The sequence below is a fragment of the Kogia breviceps genome, chromosome 9 (assembly GCF_026419965.1).
Source record: "Kogia breviceps isolate mKogBre1 chromosome 9, mKogBre1 haplotype 1, whole genome shotgun sequence".
Classification (NCBI taxonomy): Eukaryota; Metazoa; Chordata; class Mammalia; order Artiodactyla; family Physeteridae; genus Kogia; species Kogia breviceps.
In genome coordinates this window covers 95723353-95748074 of record NC_081318.1, presented here as the reverse complement: position 1 = coordinate 95748074, position 24722 = coordinate 95723353, and the positions used below count along the sequence as shown (strand labels likewise).

Below are 24722 nucleotides of genomic sequence, written 5' to 3'. Positions count from 1 at the left end.
GCAAATGCTTAATCCTACTATCTGTGCTATTTGCATCTTTTTCTTCATTACACTCAAGCAATCCTATGGGGTAGATAAAGGTGAGAGATAAGATGACTCTTCCAAGGTCACACGGCAAGTGAAAGACCCAGGTTTCCCAGCTCTTGGTCCTGTGCCCTTTCCACACCCGCCAGAGAGGAGGAAGCGGCGCTCATGGGGATGCAAGGATGTAGAGGAGCAAAGGGGGAGAAGAGGCCGCGTGAGGAGAGGTGGTTTGAGACCCGCGGAGGCGCCAGCCAAGGAAGGGCGCATGGAGAAGCGGGCGGCGCGACCCGCCGGGGTGGGTAGGAGAGAGGCTGTGGTTGGAGAGGGAGGGTCGCGCAGGCCGCGTGCCCGGGAGGGACTGGAGGCCTGGGCCAGCCGCGGGGCGCAGGACGCGGAGGCCCGGGCCGCGGACTGGGGTGGGGGAGGCAAGGGAGGGAGTGGCGGTGGTCGTGGGGGGGGTCACTTCCGCACAGGTGGGCTAGGAGGGTGGGTGCGGGGCGCGCGGGCGGGGCCGGCACGGGGGTCTCCACCCCACCGGGCGGGGGGGTTGCGGGCGGGGCGGGGGCGGGGCCGGCCGGGGGCGGGTTTTGCCGGGCCCCCCGCGGGAGCGGCGGCTGCGGCGGCGGCGCAGGCGCGGTTCCCGCCTCCTCCCGGCCGGCGGAGTGAGTGGAGGCTGCAGCTCGGCTCGGCTCGGCTCCCGCGACGCTGCTGCCGCGACGCTGCTGCCGCCGCCGCCGCTGCTGCCTGTGCCGCCGCCACCGCCGCCGCGAAGCCCACGCCCCACTTCCCCCGCGTCGGGATGAGCTCCCGGAAAGGTGAGTGGCCCGCGGCGTCCCCTTCTCCCCGCCACGCGGCTCCGCGCCGGCCTGCCCGACCGTTAATGTGTGTTTTCTTTTCTCAGTGCTGGCCATTCAGGCCCGAAAGCGGAGGCCGAAAAGAGAGAAACATCCGAAAAAGTGAGTCCACGCCGCGCTAGCCCCCCGGACCCCCGCCTCCGCCCGGTCGGGGTTAGCCCGCGACCGCGCAGGGGAAAGTTGCCCGGATTCCCGGGACCGGCGGGCGGGCGAGCTGATCCCCCGGGACGCCGGCTCTCGCCTCCTGCGCGCCCCGCGGGCGGCCCGGGGGGGAGGGGCGGGGGGAGGGGCGCGCGCGAGCCCGCGGCCGGCCCGCAGAGCATCCCCTGACCCCGGGCCCCTGGGGCCCCCAGTCTCCGCGGCCGCTGGGGACGGACGGGCGAGGAAGCGCCAGGCGTGCGCACCCTCTCCTGCGCGCTGAGCTGGCCCGGGGGTCCCGGGCCTTCCTGGGAGGGGAGCTGGCGCCCGCCGCCCGGGCCCCAGCGCCGCGTGCGGGCGTGAGGCTGCGGCATCGCTCGCACCTGGGCGCCGGGGCCCTAGAGGAAGAGGAGCCGAGTGTGCGAGAGAGAAAGAGAAAGAGAGAGAGAGCGTGAGTGTGTGTGTGTTGCCTCCTCTTCCTCTCTGGCCCCCGCCTCTCGGCCTTTCTGCTGTAAACCGGAGCTGGTTGTCAAGTGGTTTGCCTCGGGCGTGTTCCTGGCACGAGTTCAGCTCTGAGACCTGTGCGTTTCGGCGCTTGGGTTTTTTTCCGAAACTTTCTGCCCGGGCCGAGCGTGACTTCGCTGCGACGCGGCTGCGCCCGGGTCTCGGGCTGCGCGGGGCGGGTGGGCGTGTGCGCGGGCGGTCCTCGGCGCGGCTGCCCAGCGCCTCATTGTGCCTTGAGGCGATGAATAGGGTGGTGATATTTCAAACATGCCAGCCGGCAGCCACCTCCAGCCTGGCCGCGGACCGGAGTGGGAGCGGCCGGCGCCCGGGACGCCTTTCCTGGAGAGCGGCTCCGAGACCGTAGAGCGCCGCCGCGTCTCCTTTCCCTTTACTAATTTTGAAGAATCTACCAGCGTAGATTACTCCTCCTCCTAGATTTGTGGCTTCACTCTTCCATTTGAGCAAGCAATAACTCTGTGGTATATATTTGGTACTATGGGGATCGTCCGTGATCATCTTTAAATAAAATCACGAAGCGTTTCTGGTTGGTTTGTTTTCTTTGGGGGACTACCCTGCAGCATTCCTAGGCTTTTTCCCTTCTTCGCCTTGGTCTCAGCCTGGCGAATTTCATACCCATTGGTGGCGTCTGTGAAAACTGCCTAAGTCATTACTAATGTGATGTATCATGACAGGATTTGTGTTCATTCAAACCGGAATATAACTTGAAAGTATGTTAAGGATTTCACAAAATGTAGATACCGACATAATAAAGCCTTTCTTTCTTTTTTTTTAAAATAAAGTCTTTCTTTAAAAAACAATTAAAAAAATACTACTAGAGTGAGGGAAAACTATTTATTAAGGGCTTGACCTGGTGGGTAAAAATTAGATGTTGGATTCTTAAGATGTTAAATCTCAATGGATATTTGTTAGTTTTATATGCTTTAAAAATTAATGCTTGTAACCAGAACCTTATATTTGGGCTTTCCTTTGGTGAACGACGGAAATTTAGTCCTTAAGTAAGGAGAACTGTAATGTTTAGGCTCCTGAGTTGGGTCACAACTTTCAGTTCAAAACGTTTATTCCCACGTAGCCCATTTTGTTAAGAAAAGTTAAAAGGAGTTGAAAAAAGCATCCCGCCAGTTTTGGGGATGGCTCTGTGTGTGTGTGTGTAGGTGGATATATATATCTGTGTATGTTTTATATATATACGTACATGTAGGAAAACAGTTTTAGTTAAAGTCAGTGTATGTTTCTTTCATATTTTCATATTTCAGGGTATGACTGTCCCAATGGCCAGAGCCTTTTTTTGGTGTGCTGCAGTTTGGATTTTTTGTGGTATGTTTACAGAGAATTAGCATATATCCACAGTATTCAACTTCTACTCTCACAGGTTATTAATCTATTCGTGTTTTTCCTTGTCTGTTGTAGTTATGTAACTAGATTTGACAGAAATCCCTCAGCCAGTGATTAAATGAACTGGTCAGTCTGCAAGGACCAGGAGGAGACCAGCCCCATTACATAACTGATTGAGGCAGGTTTTCACTTAATTCTTTGAATCAAGGCAGTATTATTTTAAAGGAATCCTTGATGTGATTGATTTATTCATATATTCAACAAGTATGTGCATGCCTTTCCTAGGAAATGGTGGTAGAGCTTTGAACAAGACAAGGCAAGCTCCTCACGAAGCTTACATTCTATGGGGGTTTTGGAACCCTAAAGCAAATGACAAAGAAGGCAGTTCCAGACAGTGCTAAGGGATAGGGAGAAAATGAAGATGGGGTGCCTTAAGTATAGTGATAGATGACATTTGAAAACTGTGCCAATTTGCTGCTTGCTTTACATACGTTTATCCCTTGTGATAATTCTGTGAGGTAGGCACTGTTGTTACCACTTTACAGATGAAACGGGGGCACAGCATGAGTAAGTAACATGTCCAACTATTAAGTTGAATCTCAGTAGGCTGGGATCAGAATCCACACTCGGTTCTCTGAGGAGGTGACATTTGAATGGAAGTTAGAATAAGGCGGAGGAGATGGGAGTGTGGCAAAGGCTCTGGGGAGGAATGAACTAGGAATGTTGGAGGAACCCAAGGGTCAGAGTGGCTGGAGTGCTACCCAAGAGGATGGTGAGGGGGGAGGAGTCAGAACGGGTAGGGCCTGGCCTTGCAGGCCGCTGGGAGGCATATGGACGGGAGAGGCAGGATCTGATTCCTGTTTTGAAGAGTACTGGCTGTCAATGTAGAGAATGGATTATAGGGGGTGGGGAGAAGTAGAAACCGAGAGCTGGCCTTCCACAGTACGTGGGGAAACCATTATGACTTGACTCTGGGTGCACAGAGTGGCACAGGGGAGAGGTGATGGTAGAGGGACTTCAGGAGACTCGTAGCCTCGGAGGTATTCCCCATTTTACGGACAGCTCTGATAGAGGGTAAGGTCACACAACTAGCTTAGTATGGACCTGAATTCAGGTCTCCTGATGCCCAGTGTTTTTGCTTTTTGATTAATTCTCCAGAGGAGGAAAGAGAGTAATAGATCTAATTTTAAACTGTATTAATATAATGACTGCCAAACTTGAATTATGTGACTACGTGGGCCTGGCTTGATGTAATATGATCCACTTTTGTCATTATATTCTTGTATGTGCAAGTGGCACTTCATTTTAATTCAATTCAATTCTATGAGCTTTTGTGAATTGCTCCAGTTCCTATAGGCAGCTTTTTTAGAACACTAGAATTTGTAGTTGTCAGAAATAAGATTTCTCAGCTGAGATTGTTAACTTGTCAGATTGTTCCAGTGAGTTTAGCTTGCTAATTATTAATTGTGCTGCTTTGTAACAGGCAGCAGGGAAGAACTAGCAGGGAAGACCTAATTCTTAAGAATTAGCTAAATCACATGGCTTGGGATAGATTTTTGCTTTGGGGACTGTGCATATGTATAAAATGTTTTAAAGAATTTTTTTTTGGTATTTATTGATTTTTTTTCCTCACATGTAATTTTTTTCTTGAAACAGAATTCACATACCATAAAATTTGTTTTTTAAGAATTTAGTTTGTAAAGTGTGTAACTTGCGTTTTTTTTAGTATATTCACAAAGTTGTGCAACTATTATCTAATTCCAGAATATTTTCATCACCCCCCCAAAAAAACCCGTACTTGTTTGTCATTCCCCATTCTCCCTTGACCCCAGCATTCATTAATTTATTTTCTCTTTCTATAAAGTTATCTATTCTGGATGTTTCATATAAATGGAATCATACAGCATATGATCTTCTGTATGGTTTCTTTGTCTTAGCATAATGCTTTCAAGCTTCATCCATGTTGTAGTATGTGTTGGTACTTCATTCCTTTGTATTGCCAAGTAACATTTCATTGTGTTGTAGTTATCCATTCATTGATGGACATTTGGGTTCTTTAACACTTTTTGGTTATAAATTATTTTTTTAACACCCTTTTTAAAAAAATCTTTTAAAATTTATTTTACTTTATTTTTGGCTGCATTGGGTCTTCGTTGCTGTGCGCGGGCTTTTTCTAGTTGCGGCTAAAGGAGGCTACACTTTGTTGCGGTGCGCTGGCCTCCCATTGCGGCGACTTCTGTTGTTCCGGAGCATGAGCTCTAGGTGCGCAGGCTTCAGTGGTTGCGGATCTCGGGTTCTAGGCGCGTGGGCTTCAGTAGTTGCGGCGCACCGGCTTAGTTGCTCCGTGGCGTGTGGGATCTTCCGGGACCAGGGCTCGAACCCGTGTCCCCTGTCTTGGCAGGCAGATTCTTAACCACTGCGCCACCAGGGAAGTCCCTGTTAGCATTCTTGTACATGTCCTTTTGTGGACATTAGCACTTATTTCTCTTGGGGATATACTCTAGCAGTGGGATCGCTAGGTTATAGAAGAGGTGTATGCTTAATCTTAGTAGTAATTGCAGAGATTTTTCCCCCAGTTTTATTATGAAATAGTTTTGATTGAACTGCTTTACACTCCCACCTGCAGTGTATGAAGTTTTGATTGTTCTGCGTCTTTGTAATACTTGATCATGTCATTCTTTTTAATTTTAGCTCTTCTGGGTATGTACTGATACCTCATTGTGGTTTTAATTTGCATTTGCCTGAGTGATGGTTTTGAAGATCTTTTTGTATGTTTATTGGTCATTTGAAATTTCTATTTTGTGAAGTGCCTGTTTTGTCTTTTGCCCATTAAAAAAAATCGGATAGTGAGTCTTTTACAGAAAATTATGAGTTTTGTCGAGATATAATTTACATACAGTTAATCTACTTAAAGTGTACAGTTCAATAGGTTTTAGTAGATTCACAGAGTTGTGTTAAACTGGATCTTGAAGAGCCAGTAATAATTTCCCAAGTAAATAGGAGGGGGCAGGGTGAGGGCCTTCCAAGCAAAAGTAGTGCTGCAGTTGGCGTAAACATGTGGAGTTGTAAGTGGCATGTTTGTGTTCTTGGAATGTCCAGCAGGGGAGTGTGGCTGGGGTGCAGGGTGTGGTGAGCATTGAGTGGGGCTCATTACTGTGGGTACAGATTGAGATGTTTAGAAAGGTTACTCTGCAGTGTAGAGAATGGCTAGAGGAAAGAGATCCAGCTTCAGGAGACTGATGGGTATTAAGGGGGTAGAATTCACTGGATTTAGTGTCCAATTTAATGTGGGAGGAGAGTGGGGGGTGTCTAGGATGAATCCCAGGTTTCTGAATTAGCTAAATTTGTGGATGGTGTTGCCATTCCTGATGGTAGAGAATGCACAGCAGCTTTGGGAAAAGCTAATGATGGCTTTTGTTAGGCAATTACAGGTGTGTGGTTCACTTCGTGATAGAGACATTGGTGAGTGTTTACTGCTAGAGCGCTGGGAAGAGCTCTGGTTAGGAATGCAAATGGAAGTTGTTGGGTAGAGTGTTGGTGGCAGCTGGTTGAAGGTGTTGAATGTGAAGAGAAGAAGGCCATAGGTAGGGTCAAGGAGGAGCCAGAGGGATAGGAGAATCAGGAGAAAGTTGATTCACAGAAACCAAGGGCATTTCAAGAAGGGAAGAGCATAGTCTGCAGAATAATTCAAGTGAGATGAACCCTGATGGTGGCCTTTGACTTCGGCAGTTAAGAAATCATTAGAGCCCACACCTGGAGTAGTCTCAGCACAGTGCTTTTAGCCTCAGGGAGCCTGCAGCCCTATGAGTGAATGGGATGACAGCGTAGTCTTTTTTTAAATTCTTTTTAAAAGGTTACTAATTGAATAAGCTTTCTCTGTGTAAAGGAGAAAAGGTAGTGAGGGAGTGGTTCCTGAGAAGTGCTTTTTTTTCCCTCTCAAATGTAAGCGAATGGCAAGGAGCTAGTAGAAAGGGAGAGGTTGAAAATACTGACAAGAAGGGGAATTTGGAGCAAAAGCCCTGAGTTGACAGGAGGGGATGTGATCAGAGCACAGGTTTGTTTTGTACGGAAGGAGGATCTCTTCTTCCTCTGAGAACAGGAAGGCTGTAGGCTGCATGTTTTAAAAACATGCTCCTAGACCTTGCTGCAGTCTTACATAGTACATGAAATAGGTACCAATACCATACTGTCTTTGGAAAATCCAAAAAACTGAAATGCAGTGACATCTGGCCCCAAGGTTGTGGACCCGTGGTAAGTGTGCAGTAAAGGTTGGCTGTGGTTATTAGGCTTTGGTTATTGCTGTCTTATTTTTTTCTAAATGATTTGGCTGGTCACCCCAACTCTATTGCATCTCTCCATGTATGAGTATTGAGGTGTTGATTACTCTGTTTCCACTTTAGTTCCCTATTTTTTTTATTTACTGTAGTTCTGAGTACATTTTAGGTTTTGGTAGGGCAAGGGCTCTCCCACATCTCCTATATACACCTTGTCACTTTTTTTTTCCCACCTTGTTTTCAGAATTTTTTTGGCAGTTCTTACATATTATTGATTATATTTCTGAGTTCCTCCAGTTTATTTTTGCTATTTAGTTTAAAATAATGTTGATTTGAGGATTAATTTAGGGAGACCTGACAAGTCTTGAATTGGAAACACATTTAAAAAATTACCTTTTTTCAGATTTATTTTTTTAAATGTAGATTTATTTATTTATTTATATGCGCTGGGTCTTAGTTGCAGCAAGCGGGCTCCTTACTTCTGGATCGCTAGCTCCTTAGTTGCAGCCAGCATGCTCCTCACTTGTGACATGTGAACTCTTAGTTTCAGCATGCATGTGTGATCTAGTTCCCTGACTAGGGATCAAACCCAGGCCCCCTGCATTGGGAGCACAGAATCTCAACCCCTGCACCACCAGGGAAGTCCCCTTTTTTCCTGATTTTTAAAATATTATGTACCATATTTGGAAACTATAGAAATATATAAAGAAGAAAACAAAGGGATTTCCTGGTGGTCCAGTTGTTGTGACTTGGTGTTTTCAGTGCCTGGGCGCTGGGTTCAATCCCTGGTTGGGCAACTCAGATGCCTTGCCGCCAGGCCAAAAAAAAAAAAAAGAAAAAAAAAATGACTCACATTGTCACCATCCAGCAAGATACTCACAAATGGGGGCTTCCCTGGTGGCGCAGTGGTCGAGAGTCCACCTGTCGATGCAGGGGACACGGGTTCGTGCCCTGGTCCGGGAGGATCCCACGTGCCGCGGAGCAGCTGGGCCCATGAGCCATGGCCTCTGAGCCTGCGCGTCCGGAGCCTGTGCTCCACAGCAGGAGAGGCCACAACAGTGAGAGGCCTGCGTACTGCAAAAAAAAAAAAAAAAAAAAAAAAGATACTCACAAACGGGACATTGTTAACATTTTGGTATTTTTCCTTCTAGTCTTTTTTTCATCCCCGTGTTTTTTGTTAATTAATCATCTCGTGTATGATTTTGTATGCTCCTTTCCTTATTTAACATTTTGTCATTAACTTTTTTTGTGTGTGTGGTACGCGGGCCTCCACTCTTGTGGCCTCTCCCATTGCGGAGCACAGGCTCCGGACGCGCAGGCCCAGTGGCCATGGCTCACGGGCCCAGCCGCTCTGCGGCATGTGGGATCTTCCTAGACCAGGGCACGAACCCGTGTCCCCTGCATCGGCAGGCGGACTCTCAACCACTGCACCACCAGGGAAGCCCGTCATTAACATTTTTAATGTCCTTAAAATTTACTCATAACTGGGACTTCCCTAGCGGTCCAGTGGTTAAGAGTTTGAGCTTCCAATGCAGGGGTCTTGGGTTCGATCCCTGGTCTGGGAACTAAGATCCCACATGCCATGTGGTGTGGCAAATAAATGAATAAATAAATATATTTTAAAAAGAAGTTAAAAATTTTTTTTCTCATAACCAATTATTAGTGACTGAGTAATATTCTAATTTACTTAACTGCTTAATTTGTTTAAATATTTCTTTATTGTTGGAAACATGTTTACTGTTTCAGGCATTATAATACTTCAGCGAGTATCTTTGTCTGCATTTCAGATTTTCACAGATTATGTGGAATCTTAGAAATGAAAATATTGAGTCAAAGACAGTGAACCTCTTTAAGACTTCCAATTTTGAAAAGTTCTTTTAAAGAAGAGTCAGCAGGGCTAGAACTAACTAATTATGGGACATGAAGAGGAAAGCAATAAAAACAATTGACAGTTTTACTGAAAATGTTACACTTAATGAAGACTAAGAAAGTTGGGAGAAATTGGTTGGAGATGGGATAGAGATTTTGTTTTAGGCACACTGTATTTGAAGTGACAGATATCCTAAAGGAAGATAAGGAGAGTTGGTATGCAGGTGGGAGGCTGGGATTAGAATACACCTTTGAGGACAATTAGGACGGCAAGATCAGTTTACTGAAGAGAAGGGGGAGGAGAGAAGAGGGCTGGAGCCTGAAACTTGGAGAATGCCATTGGACAAAATAAGAGAAGGGAAGCTAAAGATCAGTTTTAAGAAGATAAATAGCAATAAATGGGGTAGGGAAGTTTAAGGAGAATAAGATTTGAGAAGAGTTCATTAGATTTTTAAATTTAGTTCATCATTAATGGCCTTTATATTTCAGGGGTTAGTATTTCTTCCCTGCCTCCCTCTTTCTTTTTTCAAACTTGACAATTTGTAAGGAATTTACCTATCTTTGTCTCATCATCTGGTCCAGGTAGATGTATTTTATGTGTTGATGACTAAGAATTAAAGAGATTTTTGTCTTGCTCTGTGTTTGTATCAAAGGTCTAACAGGTCCCCAGATTTTTACCATCAAATCTTGTGTTCTGTTTTAAAAACAAGAAAAAACGTTATTACCTGCAGTTGCCAGTTTTTTTTTTTTTTTTTTTTTTTTTAGTGTGTGTGTTATGTGGGCCTCTCACTGTTGTGGACGTGCAGGCTCAACGGCCATGGCTCACGGCCCCAGCCGCTCCACAGCATGTGGGATCTTCCCAGACCGGGGCACGAACCCGCGTCCCCTGCATCGGCAGGCGGACTCTCAACCACTGTGCCACCAGGGAAGCCCCTAGTTGCCAGGTTTTTAAGCTTGTACCCTGCCTTGATTCCAGGAGCGCTGTCAGCCAAGGTTAAAGGTAGCGCGGTCTAATGGCGTTAGAGTGATTTGTGTGGCTGGCTATTAACCGGTCTTTTTTCTTTCTTTCCTTTGTTTTGGCGGGGGTGCTCTATTCCGTTGTGTATGTCTCCAGGGGAACATTGCACATAGAGTTTGTATTATCAGATACTTTATGTACCCGAATATAAGATAGCCTTGGTTGTAAGTCCCCTAACTCCCCAATGAAAAGTTTAAAATTATATACAACTTGAAAGTATAAATTTTAAAGATATAGATGGCGTAGCCAAATGTTTAGTTACGATATTTAGTTTCTTTTTTTAAAAATAAATTTATTTATTTATTTTAGACTGCGTTGGGTCATTGTTGCTGCACACGGGCTTTTTCTAGTTGCAGCAAGTGGGGGCTACTCTTCGTTGAGGTGCACGGGCTCCTCATTGCGGTGGCTTCTCTTGTTGCGCAGCACAGGCTCCAGGCACGCGGGCTTCAGTAGCTGTGGCTCTCGGGCTGTAGGCGCACAGGCTTCAGTAGTTGTGGCACGTGGGCTCAGTAGTTGTGGTTCTCGGGCTCTAGAGCACAGGCTTCAGTAGTTGTGGCGCAGGGGCTTAGTTGCTCTGTGGCGTGTGAGATCTTCCCAGACCAGGGTTCGAACTCATATCCCCTTCATTGGCAGGCAGATTCTCAACCACTGTGCCACCAGGGAAGCCCTTGACTTGATTTTTAAAAAGGCTTGTGTACAGCATTAATGAGGAGGAATAATTCCAAAAATGTGTTGAAATTATTTCTTTAAAAATTGATTTTATTGGGTTGATGTCTCCCAAATTTGTATTGATTATAGTGATTTCGGACAGTTCCCTAATCTATCGTCAGTCAGTGAAGAGTGTTTCATTCCTCCTCCCCTCTCTTCTAGGTCTGACCAAGACTCCTCCGAGTCAGGGTCCTCTAGGAATGGTCATTCTATTACCTTCTGCCATCAAGCCTAGCATTACTGTAATCCTGATTGTTTCCTTTTGAAGATTTTTTTTTTGCCTTATTATGTTAAAAATAAGGTACTTGAGAGAGCAGTCTATCATTATAAAGGCTTTATAAGGACTAGAATCTAAGGGAACTACTTCTTTTTTGAGGGATAATTTTTGGGAAAAGACCATGGTTTATACTTGGGCATATATGATACTTTATGCTGAGTTCTTAGCCTTACTGGATAAATCCTACAAAATGTAATGTGTTGTCCCTGATGTTTGAATTCACTTCCACATTGAATATCTTTATAGTCAAACTGCTTTGCTGATAAGTTTAAAATTAATTGGCCTATTCTAGAGTGCATTTATTTCAGCTAATTCTTGGACATATTCTTAATGTAAATATTTTTAGGCATTAGAATTCTCTAGTTAGGGTCTTAGAATGTGGAGCCTAAAAGGATAGGGACAAAAGGGAACATCTGGATGAGATTGTTGATGGCTTTAAATTTGGTTGTGACACACAAGACTGTTACCTTAGCTGAGTGTGGCTTGTGGGTGTCATGTCCCCTGTAAGTACCTCAGTGTAGTAGATGTGCCTCTAGACGATTGTGTGAACTAGGCAGGATGGGAGAAGGAGTAAAGACAGACTGCAACCCAGGGATACCTCTGTAACCCCAGGAAACAGAAGTTTGAGATGTGGTAGAGATAAGACAGACAATCCACTGAAAAGCAATGCCTGGCTCTTGGGACTCCTGTACGTGGCTGCTTTCTTTGGTCAGCAGGTGCTGTTGTTGCTTCTGGCATCCAAGGAACACAGCTTGCTGCTATTGTTTCTGCTGTCAGGCAGCTATTGCCACCACTTACACAGGGAATCTTATCCTATTGATTACTTTTATTTTTAGAATATCTCATTGGAAGTTTTTTTTTGGTGGGGTGTGTATGTGTGATGTGTTTTATCCTAAAATAGGATGTAACTGAACATTAATTGCAGCACTGATGTAAAATTAAAATTGACTGTCTTTCACACCTGAAATTTATTGCATAAGGCTGTGAATCTGAGAACGCAGTGAAGTAGCTGGGACTTTAGAGAGCACCTGAACAAGTGTTTTTCACTCTTGCTTTGTAGTAGCAAAATGCTTTTTTATTTCCCCCCCTGACCAGGGATTGAACCTGGGCCCTTGGCAGTGAAAGCACGGAGTCCTAATCACTGGACCACCAGGGAATTTCTGCAGAATGCTTTTTAAATAAAATTTTAAATAGAACTCTATTCTATGTAAAGAGGAGAAAGTGGCTCTATTCTGGGAGAATTTGCAGGTGAGGGCTTGGTCCTAACCACCTGGTCTTTCCCTCATCCACTGTAGTGCTTCCCAAGGCAGCTTCTTGGAACAGAGCTTAAAATTCTTCAGGCCTTTATTTCTTTTTTTCTCTCTCAGTGGAGAAGTTTCAGTGAAGGAGCAGTGAGGGTGACTGAAGAAGCAGTTACTTGATTACAGTTAATTATCTTTTAGTACCTGAGCCAGTTTAGAGTGCTGGTTTAGAGTCCTGGATTCTGATTCACTGGCTTTTGAAACTACCATTTAGTCTGCAGAAAGCAAGCCATTCTGGGACTAAACAGAAGGTAAAGTTTTTAGCCCCTAAAGAGAGATTATTGCAAGAACGTGTTTTTGTTTTGTTTTTGTTTGTTTATTAGTTTGTTAAATGCTATGGCAGTGTTTCAACTGTGGGGTCATCTGGAAGTTTTATCATCACAGAAGGTGATGAACATTTTGTTACCCAAAGTTCCTTTGTTTCATACCTTCCTAGAGGCAGAAACCACATGACTTTAAAGATCTGTTAAAGCAGATTATGGCATGAATACATGGGGTTTCAAAGCACTTGAGGCACTTTTTGTTGTATCAACCATCTCTTAGGTTGGGGGACTGTCTGACTCGGATTGGCTGAGAGAAGTCAGTAGGGCAACTCAGGATTTGTCCAGAAAGTGGGAAGAAGGCAATTCAGTGGGAGCCAAAGGTCATTCTGGAGTTGTGGGGTTTTTTTGTTCGTTTGTTTTTAATTTTTTGGCCGCGCCACTTGGCCCCCTGCAGTGGAAGCACGGAATTCTAATCACTGGACCACCAGGGAATTCCCAAGAACCTTATTTTTATTTTATATATTTTTAAAAATAATTTTATTTATTTCATTTATTTTATTTTTGGCTGTGTTGGGTCTTTGTTGCTGCACATGAGCTTTCTCTAGTCTTATGAGCGGGGGCTACTCTTCGTTGTGGTGCTTGGGCTTCTCATTGCAGTGGCTTCTCTTATTGTGGAGCATGGGCTCTAGGCACGTGGGCTTCACTAGTTGTGGCTTGCGGCCTCAGTAGTTGCAGCACACGGGCTTAGTTGCTCCGTGGCGTGTGGGATCTTCCCAGACCAGGGCTCGAACCCGTGTCCCCTGCATTGGCAGGCGGATTCTTAACTACTGCGCCACCAGGGAAGCCAAGAACCTTGTTTTTAAACTATAAATTTTTATTTTTAAATTCCTCCCTTTACTGTCAGAAAAAGAAAGGTGAAAATATGTTCTCTTGGGACTTCTCACTGCAGTGAGAAGCCCGTGCACCACAATGAAGAGAAGCCCCCGCTTGCCGCAACTAGTGAAAGCCCATGCAGCAACGAAGACCCAATGCAGCCAAAAATAAAAATAAATTTTTTTAAAAAAGAAAGAAAATGTATTCTCTTTGTCTGAATGGATACTACTTTTTTTTAAAGACACCAATTGTACTTGAATATTTGTTACTTTTAAAAAAAAATTAATTAATTTATTTTTGGCTGCGTTGGGTCTTCGTTTCTGTGTGAGGGCTTTCTCTAGTTGTGGCTAGTGGGGGCCACTCTTCATCGCGGTGCACGGGCCTGTCACTATCGTGGCCTCTCTTGTTGCGGAGCATATGCTCCAGACACGCAGGCTCAGTAGTTGTGGCTCACGGGCCTAGTTGCTCCGCGGCATGTGGGATCTTCCAAGACCAGGGCTCGAACCCGTGTCCCCTGCATTATCAGGTAGATTCTCAACCACTGCGCCACCAGGGAAACCTGAGACTACTTTTAATATGTCACAGGGGCCTGGACTGTTTTATCATGTGCATGTATGGTAGGAGTGAGATAGAAGTTGCTTTATATAGGAAATTTTAGTATACAGTAAGACAGTTTTTAAAAAAAGGTTTAACTGTGTTTTCTATCTTAGCTTTAAAAACTTGTTTTTGTTTTTCAGTAGCTACAAGGCTGAGGCTTTCCATATCCTCTGTAGTAATCCGCACCCTGTAGGTATAACAGTAATAGTAGACCTGTTCTTCTCTTCCCCTTGGCTTCACTGATGCTCACTACCTGCAGTGTCATTGCGATCAAGTTGAGGGACACTCGAGGATACATTTACCTTTCAGAGGATCCGAAGCTGTATAATTTTACTCTTAACGTTCGAATCCTCTTACTTGGTGTAGGCAAAGGCTATCTCACTTCCCCAACTTAGCCGAGAAGAAGTAATAGTTTCCCCTTTTCCTAAAGTTTGATCAATCTTTGAAAATTCTTTGCTGAGGCTGATATTGTTGTCAGAGGCAGCTGACTAGGGTTCAAGTTTTGAAGGCATCACTTTTCTCAGTGGGGTTGGATAAATTATTTAATTTTTCTAAGTCTCAATTTTTTTTTCTTAAAATAGAGCTAATAATACCTCTCAGAGAATAAATGTAAGGATTAAATAAAGTAATATGTGTGTGGCACATAGTAAACGGTACGTGGCAGCTGTTAGTTATTTTATGGTGTTTCAGTTGTATTTTAGGAATTTTTATAATCGGCAAAAAGGAAAACTGGAATTATTATAAAATTTTCTTAAGCATCTAAACATGAATATGTTTTAAATTACTTTAGCCAGCTTAAATCTTTATTTTTCTCAGTAATAACTGCTGTAAGTTATTTATTTATTTATTTTTTGGGGCAAAGCAGAGTAGAGACTTTACTGTTGATCAGGAATAAGGAAGGAAGGGCTCATGCTCTAATATTGATAGGAGATAATGTTGTGTAAGCCTAGGTCCTCACAGTGAATTAGAGCAACAAAATTACCATCAGATCTAGAAATCATGAAGAAAGTATTCATTGTTCATAACAGGTGATCTCTATCTAGGTCTATAATTTGAAACTAGACCAAGGGGACAGAGAGGAGATTAAGACATGTGATAAAAGGAATAGGTGATCCTGGTAGTAGTTTTAAAAATTATTTTTTAATCATGTTTAGACTGTGTCCAAGAGGGAAATAAGCATGTTAACCCTTGTTTTATGAGATAAATGTATTTTGGGCAAGATTGAAAAATTACGTTTTGTTAAAGGAGTGCTAGTTTCCTGTTAGCTTATATTAAGAAATCAAAGTGATGTTTTCCCGTGAAAAGAATTCTTAATAGACTGAGTTGAGGACTTTGGCTAATAAAGGATTAAGGTGGCTGTCAGCCCTGAACCACAGTACGTATTGTTGTTAGTGTAGGAAATGCTTTGCAGACTACTGGTCTCAGAGACTTCCCTTTCCCATACTTTGCCTCTCATATTTTCTGCAAGAGCAGAGAAATTACTCTGACTCTATAACCTGAAGTTTAAAAAAATTTGAAAATAAGCCTCATTCTTTCTGTTGAGTTTTACATTTCATTATGGAAGAGCAGACTGAACATGATTTAATTTTAAGCTGAGTATATATGACATGGGGCTATATGAAATTGGCTTTTTTTCTTAAATGTCAAATTCCATCAAAGTTCATGTGGTTCATCTAATACAGATAATAGCTAATATAGCAGCTAATATTTATTAATTCTCCTAAATGCTTAATATGCATTTATTTTTAATTTTCACCACAACCTTAAATTGGGTTTTTATTATTTAAAATTTACTTATTTTTTTGTTTTTAAGAATTGAGCTTTAAAATTTTTCAGTTGTTCAGAATCCACTTATCCTTCCAGAAAGAGGCCTCAGTTTTGTGTGGGGTTTATCTCTTATCTGTTTTTGGTTCACATCCTTTGTGTCCCTTCCCCATTTCCCAAGGATAGATCACAGCCTATTTCAGTTACTGTTTTATAGGGCCACGGGTGAGACAGCCCACACAGGGCTAACCCCAGGGCTTTTGCTTTCTCCTATTGGCATGACTGTGAGAGGTTGTGAAATGGAGTTATTGAATCCATTTTGTCACCAAAAATGAGCGGAGAACGGAGCCTAGCCAAGAAATGGAGAAACAGTCCTGTTGATGATGTTTAAACCTGTGCTGAAGCAAGGGCTGCCTGCTGGACTTTTAGTTTTTTGCTTCAGCGAGGTTGAGTTGAATTTTCTTATTACTTAAAACTGAAACAGCAGCATTATTCTTAATGGCCAGGTGGAAACAACTGAATGTCCATCTGAAGGGATAAACAAAATGTAGTATATCCACACAATGGAGTATTATTTAGCAATAAAATGAAGTCCTCTTATACAACATACGTTTACCTTGAAAACATTTTGCTAAATGAAAGAAGACAGTCATAAACGACCTCATATTATATTATTCCATTGATAAGAAATACCTAGAAGAGGCAATTCCATAGAGATGGAAAGTAAAATAGTGATTGCCTAGGGCTGGGGGAATGGGGAGTGATTGTTGATGGATATGGGTTACTTTTTGGGGTAGTGAAAATATTCTAAAATTGATTGTGGTGATGGTTGTACAACTGTGTGAATGTACCAAAAGTCGTTGTGTCGTATATTTTAAATGGGTGAATTGTGTGATCTGTGAATTATATCTGACTAAAGCGGTTATTTAAAAAATTTTTTAAACTGTAAGAATTCTAGTTATTCTCTATTTTACAGATGAGAAACTGAGGGCCAGAAATGTTAAGTAGCAGGCCCATTGTTGAGAGCTGGTAGGTTGTAGAGCTGGGATTCAGTACCACCTGTCTGACTACCAAGACCAAGCTTAGAGCTGTGCTATTCTGCCTTTTTCAAAGGTAAATAAGACTCATCCTTATGGAACTTTGGAGTTGGGAGTTACTTAGCAGTTAGTTAATCTAACCCTTCATTTTACTGATGAGAAAGTTAAACTTTAGATAATGCAATGATTTATCAGGATTGCCAAGTTAATTAGTGGCAGCCCGGGATTTATGACTTAGTCAAAGAGACAGGCAAGTAAACAACTAACAGTGATAGAAAGTGGAAGAGGTTGATAGCAAATAGAGGTACAGGCATTGTGCTGTGTAAAATAAGGGAAGGATCAGTTAATTCGGATGGCTACACAAGGGAATTTTCATAGAGGCCATGACATTCTGAGGGAATAGCTAGTAAACAGGCGCGAGTGTTAGGGAGAGAATGAGATGTCCTAAATGTCAGTGTACCCGTGGAGTGTATAGCAGGGTGCAGCAGGTGATTTGAGTGGAAAAATCATGGAGTGCCATCGAGGTAATGTGAGGGAATTCTGACTTTCGCTGTAAGCAGTGGGAACCACTGCAGACTTTTGAGGGGCTGAATAGCAGGATCACATGCTTGAGAACGAGAATGAATGGGCAGCTCTGTGAAGGATGGGTTGAGGTGGTGGCAGAGACTGAAGGGAGAAACACGGGCACATTATCACAGTGGTCCAGGTGCCAGAGGAGGGGTGGCTGCGGTAGGAATGGAAAGGTGGGGATGGACACGGAAGTCTGCACAGAGGAATCGTTAGGGCTCAGCAGCTGACTGGAAGCGTGCTGACCTGTGAACTCCTGGTGGGTGGTGTGTCCAGCTTGCCCTGTATCACTGGCACCTAACACAGTGCCTCATACATTTATTGAAAGCAGAAGGGGGAAGACTTTAATAACACTTTGGACATCTCATCCTCTGACTTCACAGAGTTTGGTCTGTTAACACAGGAGAAGCAGGGCTGGGCATGGGAAGAAGGGGGGGGGAAGTGAGGAGTAAGGGGAGATGCAAAAAATTCAGATTTTGTTGAGTTTGAGGTTTTTGTGAGACATTCATGTGGGGCTCTTGAGCTGGGGAAACTGGGATCTGTGACTCAGATAAGAAGTAGAGGCCGTGATACGTTTTGGAGTCAGAGAGCATCTGCAGAAGTCATCATGGAGGGTATGAGAATGAAGAGGAGAGGACCCAGGAGAGACCCTGAGGATAGCCTGCATTTCGGAGGGGCTGGGAGAGGAGCAGCAGTTGGCAGCAGCCAGGAGGGACCCCTGTTACTATTAGTTCATTCTCCGGGAGCCAGAGCAGGGGAGTAAGTGAGGTAAATGAAGACCCGTGAAAAAGGCTATTGGACAACTTAGGTTGGTAATGGAGGTGCTCCCTACTGAGAATTGGGAAGTTTTAAAAAGTCTAAGGGAAGCTGCTAGTGAAGGGCAGGTTAAAGAAATAAGATTAGTTATGGTGAGTATTTACTGAGCTTTCGCTGCATAATGGGCATCCTGCCAAGTGCTGGATACATTCTTCCGTGTAATCCTCAGAGTGACGCTTAAGAGGTAGGGTAATGGAAAGATTATTGTAGAATGGGGAGGATTTTTAAAATAATAAAAAATTTATCATCTCTCGTATTACACAGGACAAAACTGCGTCTGAGAAATTGCCTCTTAGTCCACAGCTTCTTTTGACAGGTGACCTGCCGAACCTACACTTTTTTCTGTTAGGTTTTTTTAAAATTGAAGTACAGTTGAATTTTCACTGTTATTTTGATGGCAAGGTGTGGGTCACGTGTGAAATACTTGTTTTCCTTCCTGTTTGTATTATTACTGTGTAACAAATTGCCTTAAAACATAGTGGCTTAATTACCGGGATGTACACATTAAATATCTTACAATTTTGTCAGTTATACTTAAAGCTGAAAAAGAAACCCCCACAAACCATGGTGCCTTAATAAAACAAACATTTATTGCTACGGAGTTGCTGAGGGTTGGGCGTTCAGAAGCAGCGTAGCTGGGCGGCTCTGGCTCAGGTTTCAGTCACTCGAAGGCTGGGCTGGGGCTGCAGGAGCCGCTTCCACGCAGGCCTGCTTACGTGGCTGGCGGCAGGAGAACTTGCTTCCTCGCCGTGTGCACCTCTCCTTGAGTGTCCTCACAACATGTCAGCTGGCTTCATCCACAGTGAGGAGCTGAGAGAACAAGGAGGACTCTGCAGTGCTTTTTATGACCTACTCTGGCAAGTCTCATACCTGTCACTTCTGCCACATTGTATTTGTTAGAAGTGAGGCACTTGAAACTGGAACACAGTTAAAAATGAATAAAATAAAATCTATCAGAAAAAAAAGTGAGTTACTGAGGGGAGTGTTAGGTTCTGCCCTTTGAAGAGAGTTGTATTAAATAATTTGTGATGAGCATATTTTTAAAACTACCACACATGTCAGGTCAGGTACACTGAAGAGGAAAGGCCCTGGCTGAGGAGTCAGAAGACTTGGATTCCAGCCAGCTTGCTGCCGTGCCCGCTGAGAACGTGGTTTATCTTTCCTGGATGTTTGTCCCCTCTAGGGAACCAAGGGTCATAACACTGCCACAGTGTGTCTTAAAGGTGATAGCAAGTAGACAGCACCTGAGATGGGCTCTGTGCACTTCAGAGTGGTGTAGGCTTCGTGGCCCAGTCCTGCTGCTTAGTGACTGTGTGATCTTGAGCATGTTGTTTAACCCAGTGGTCCCCCACCTTTTTGGAACCAGAGGCTGGTTTCATGGAAGACAATTTTTCCGCAGAACCGTGTGGGGGGGTGGGGGGATGGTTTTGCAATGATTCAAGTGCGTTACATGTACTGTGCACTTTATTTCTGTTATTATTGCATTGTAATATGTAATGAAATAATTATACAACTCACCATAATGAAGAATCAGTGGGAGTCCTGAGCTCGTTTTCACTTGCTCCTCACTGATAGAATTTTGATACGACTCTGCAAGCAGTTGATTTATCATGGTCTCTGTGCAGTGAAACCTCTCTGCTAATGATAATCTGTGTCTGCAGCCACTCCCCAGCACTCTAGCATCACCTCAGCTCCACCTCAGATCATCAGGCATTAGATTCTCATAAGGAGCGAGCAGCCTAGATCCCTCGCATGCGCAGTTCACAGTAGAGTTCGTGCTCTGCTGCCGCTGATCTGACAGGAGGCTGAGCTCAGGCAGTAATGCGAGCAGTGGGGAGCGGCTGTAAATGCAGATGAAGCTTTGCTCCCTCGCCCACCGCTCACCTCTAGCTGTGCAGCCTGGTTCCTAACAGGCCACGGACCGGTATCAGTCTGTGGCCTGGGGCTTGGGGACCCCTGGTTTAACCCATTGGTGCCTCGGTTTCCTCATTTGTGAAACAGGATTAATGAAAGTATCCCACAGGGTTACTGTGAGCATTAATTGAGAATTCATGTGACATATTTAGCGTGATGCCTGCACATATTAAGCCAGGTGTTAACTTAATAAATAGTGACTTTAAGACTCTTCTCTTTCTGCTTGTGTCCATTCTGTTACTTCTTTCTTGGTCTTTACCCAGTACTTGGCCCTAGGACTTTCACATGGATATTTATGAAGTATCCCTGATTATATAGGGTATTAAAGTATGATTATAGTTTAATGCTGCTATTATTACTCCCTGTTTCACATGTTACGTCATGTGCTTTTGGCAAGTTCAAGTATATTTCTTTAAATAAAACTCTTGAAAAATAGATCACCTGATTGTAAGGAACTAGTTCGGTTAGAGAATATTTCAAACTATTCTGTACCACATAGTGTGACTTACTAATAAGTACGTTTGCCAAGTGATTATAGTCTCATTAATATATGTCATTTCTATGGACCAATTTGAAACTGTTTTGGTTTTCTAAACTTTCTTTTTCAAGGGAAATTTCCAGTTGTGATGTAATTCTATCTTTAGTGAATAATTGAGACCTTTGAGATATCTTTTGTTAGTGGTAGGTTAGGATTAATTGTGCAAATCATCACATGACTTTTTTTTTTTTTTTCTTCTTCTGCGGTACGTGGGCCTCTCACTGCTGTGGCCTCTCCCATTGCGGAGCACAGGCTCCGGACGCGCAGGCTCAGCGGCCATGGCTCATGGGCCCAGCCGCTCCGTGGCACGTGGGATCCTCCCAGACCGGGGCACAAACCCGCGTCCCCTGCATCGGTAGGCAGAACCACTGCACCACCAGGGAAGCCCCTGACTTTTCTTAATAGTGGTTCATAACCTATTGCAGATGACATACATATAACCTCTTCTTATTGAAACCTGAGATTTTATTGTGGTAAAATATATATATCGTAAAACCATTGTAACCATTTTTAATTGTACATACAGTTCAGTGGCATTAAGTACATTTGCATTGTTGTGCAATCATCACCACCATCCATCTCCAGAATTTTTTCATTATCCCAAATTGAAACGTTGTACTCATTAGAAACTAGGATTTTCTTTTTTTTTTTTACTAGGTGCTGTTAATGAAAACATTTGATTTTTTAATTTTTAAAATGACTGAGAGGGGCTTACCTGGTGGTCCAGTGGTTAAGAATCCACCTTCCAGTGCAGAGGACGCGGGTTCAATCCCTGGTCAAAGAACTAGGATCCCACATCCTGCGGAGCAACTAAGCCCACGCTGCAAGGAAGATCCCACGTGCCCTGAGAGTGCAACACAGCCAAAAATAAATAAATACTTTAAAAAAAAAACCCACAACCAAAAACTGACTTTTAAAAATAAATAAATAAATAAGGTTAAATGACAGAGACAAGATTTATTGCACTGCTGTTTGCTATAGTAAAAAAATACAAGTGGACACTACCTACATACAGTATTGTTAAAGTATATTTGTAGTAAAATGTTTTTGTGAAGGTCTTATATAGCTTATTTTATATGAGTTAAAAGAAAGTTTCAATAGCAGCAAAAATTATGGTTATCTCTTTGGAGATGATTGTAAATAATTTAATACATAAGTTTTGTTTTATGTTCTCTTTAGAAAAATTTATATCACATTTGCTCTAGAGCCAGTTTTCTGTTATGTGTAAGAAATATGGTTGAGATGAAAAGCTGAAAGCCTTTCTGCCAAATTCAGGAACAAGACAAGGATTCCCACTCTCACCACTTAAAAAAATATATATATTTATTTATTTATTGGCTGGGTTGGGTCTTCGTTGCTATGCACGGGCTTTCTCTAGTTGCGGTGAGTGAGGGCTACTCTTCATTGTGGTGTGGTGGGCTTCTCATTGCGGTGACTTCTCTCGTTGTGGAGCGCAGGCTCTAGGGTGCCACGGGCTTCAGTAGTTGTGGCTCATGGGCTCTAGAGCACAGGCTCAGTAGTTGTGGCGCACGGGCTTAGTTGCTCCGCGGCATGTGGGATCTTCCTGGACCAGGGGTCGAACCCATGTCCCCTGCCTTGGCAGGTGGATTCTTAACCACTGTGCCACCAGGAAAGTCCCTCTCACTACTTGTATTTAATGTTGTATTGGAAGTCCTAGCGACAGCAGTCAGACAAGAAAAAGAAACAAAAGGTATTCAAATTGGAAGGGAAGGGATCAAACTGTCACAAGTGACAGTTACTCTATATAGAGAGCCCTAAAGTCTCCACACAAAAATTAGAACTAATAAATGAATTCAACAAGATAGCAGGATATAAGATTAATGTACAGAAATCTATTGTGTTTCTGTACACTAGCAATGAAATACCAGAACGAGAAAGTTAAAAAAAAAAAAAAACTTGTTTAAAACCATGCCAGAAAGAAAAAAAAAAAAACCCCAAACCTAGGAATAAACTTAACCAAGGAGGTGAAAGACCTATATGTTGAAAGCTATAAATCATTGATAAAGGAAATTGAAGATGATTCAAAGAAATGGAAAGATATCCCATCCCATGTTGTTGGATTGGAGGAATTAATATTGTTTAAAATGGCCATATCACCCAAAGCAATCTACAGATTTAACGCAGTCCCTATCAGATCACCCATAACATTTTTTACAGAAAAATCCTAAAATTTATATGGAACCACAAAAGACCTAGAATTGCCAAAGGAATTCTGAGGGAAAAAATCAAAGCTGGAGGCATAATCCTTCCAGACTTCAGACTACACTTCAAAGCTACAGTATTCAAAACAATGTGGTATTGGCACAAAAACAGACAATGTAGGTCAATGGAACAGAGTAGAGAGCACAGAAATAAACCCACCCTCACTGCTGTGGTCAGTTAATCTTGGACAGAGGAGGCAAGAATATACAACAGAGAAAAGACAGTCTCTTCAACCAGTGGTATTGGGAAAGCTGGACAGCTACATGTAAATCAGTGAAATTAGAACACTCCCTCACTCCATACACAAAAATAAACTCAAAATGGTTTAAAGGCCTAAGTATAGGACATGACACCATAAAACTCTTAGAAAGAGAATATAGGCAAAGCATTCTCTGACATAAATCATAGCAATGTTTTCTTAGGTCAATCTCTCAAGCAAAAGAAATAAAAGCAATAATAAATGGGACCTTATCAAACTTAAAAATAGCAAAGGAAACCATCAACCAAACAGAAAGAAAACCTACAGAAAGGGGGAAAATATTTGCAACTGGTGTGACCAAAATATACAGACACCTCATACAACTCAATATCCAAATAAAAAATAAATAAATAGGCAAAATACTTAAATAGACATTTCTCCCAAGAAGACATACAGATGGCCAGTAGGCACATGAAAGGATGCGCAACATCGCTAATTATTAGAGAAATGAAACTCAAAACCACAATGAGTTATCACCTCACACTAGTCAGAGTGGCTGTCATCAAAAAGTCTACAAATAATAAATGCTGGAGAGGGTGTGGAGGAAAGAGAACCCTCCTGTGCTGTTGGTGGGAATGTAGATTGGTGTAGCCGCTAGGGAAGACAGTATGGAGATTCCTTAAAAAACTAAAAACTGAGCTACCACGTGATCCAGCAGTCCCTCTCCTGGGTATATATCCGGAAAAGATTAAAACTATTAATTCAAAAAGGTACATGTGCTCTAGTGTTTGTAGCAGCACTACATATTTACAGTAGCTGAGACTCAGAGGGCTCTGTGCCCCTTAACCCCTGCGTTGTTCAAGGGTTTACTGTGGTTCATACATGTTCACAATTTTATTGTGGTAAAAAAAAACAGCATAAAAAATTTATTATCTTAACCTTTTTATGTGTACAGTCCAGTAGTATTAATAACTGTAGCACGTGTAATACAACTCTAGAACTTTTTTTTCCATCTTAGAAAAAACTGAAGTTCTCATTAAACAGCAGCTCTTCCTCACCCTACCCTTACCAGTCACCATTGATTTTCTGTTTCTAAGAGTTTGACAACTTTAGCTACTTTATATAAATGGGATCATGCAATATTTGTCTTTTTGTGACTGGCTTATTTCACTTAGCATAATGTCCACAAGTTTCATCCATGTTGTAGCATGTGACAAGATTTCCTTCTTTATTAAGTTTGAATAATATTCCATTCTATTTATATATATTTATTTTAAATCTACTCTATTTCATAGCTAAGTAACTGAAAATTTTAGATTAATTTTATAGTTCTGGGGTGGTGTGTAATACTTTCTTTCCCCTTGTAGATGTCACTTTTTAGTAAGTCCTCGATTTTTTAAAAAAAATTTATTAATTTTATTTATTTATTTTTGGCTGTGTTGGGTCTTTGTTGCTGTGCGCGGGTTTTCTCAAGTTGCAGCGAGCAGGGGCTACTGTTCGTTGCGGTGCACGGGCTTCTCCTTGCAGTGACTTCTCTTGTTGTGGAACATGGGCTGTAGGTGCACGGGCTTCAGTAGTTGTGGTGCATGGGCTTAGTTGCTCCATGGCATG

At 43.0% G+C, this 24722-nt stretch overlaps 1 protein-coding gene across 11 annotated transcripts in view; it reads left to right on the top strand.

Annotated features, from left to right (window-relative positions):
- The first annotated feature begins 158 nt into the window (after positions 1-158).
- Positions 159-24722, top strand: part of SRPK2 (SRSF protein kinase 2) — a 227021-nt gene continuing 202457 nt past the window's right edge. For 4 of the 11 annotated variants that reach the window (XM_067042810.1, XM_067042812.1, XM_067042809.1 and 1 more), the window contains exons 1-2: positions 168-319; positions 926-980. In XM_067042810.1, the coding sequence (XP_066898911.1) occupies positions 193-319; positions 926-980 (182 nt within the window). In that variant the 5' untranslated portion in view covers positions 168-192. Of the gene's footprint in view, positions 320-614; positions 840-925; positions 981-24722 lie in introns of those variants that run through there. The other 7 variants (XM_067042817.1, XM_067042815.1, XM_067042816.1 and 4 more) reach the window with 4 other exon arrangements.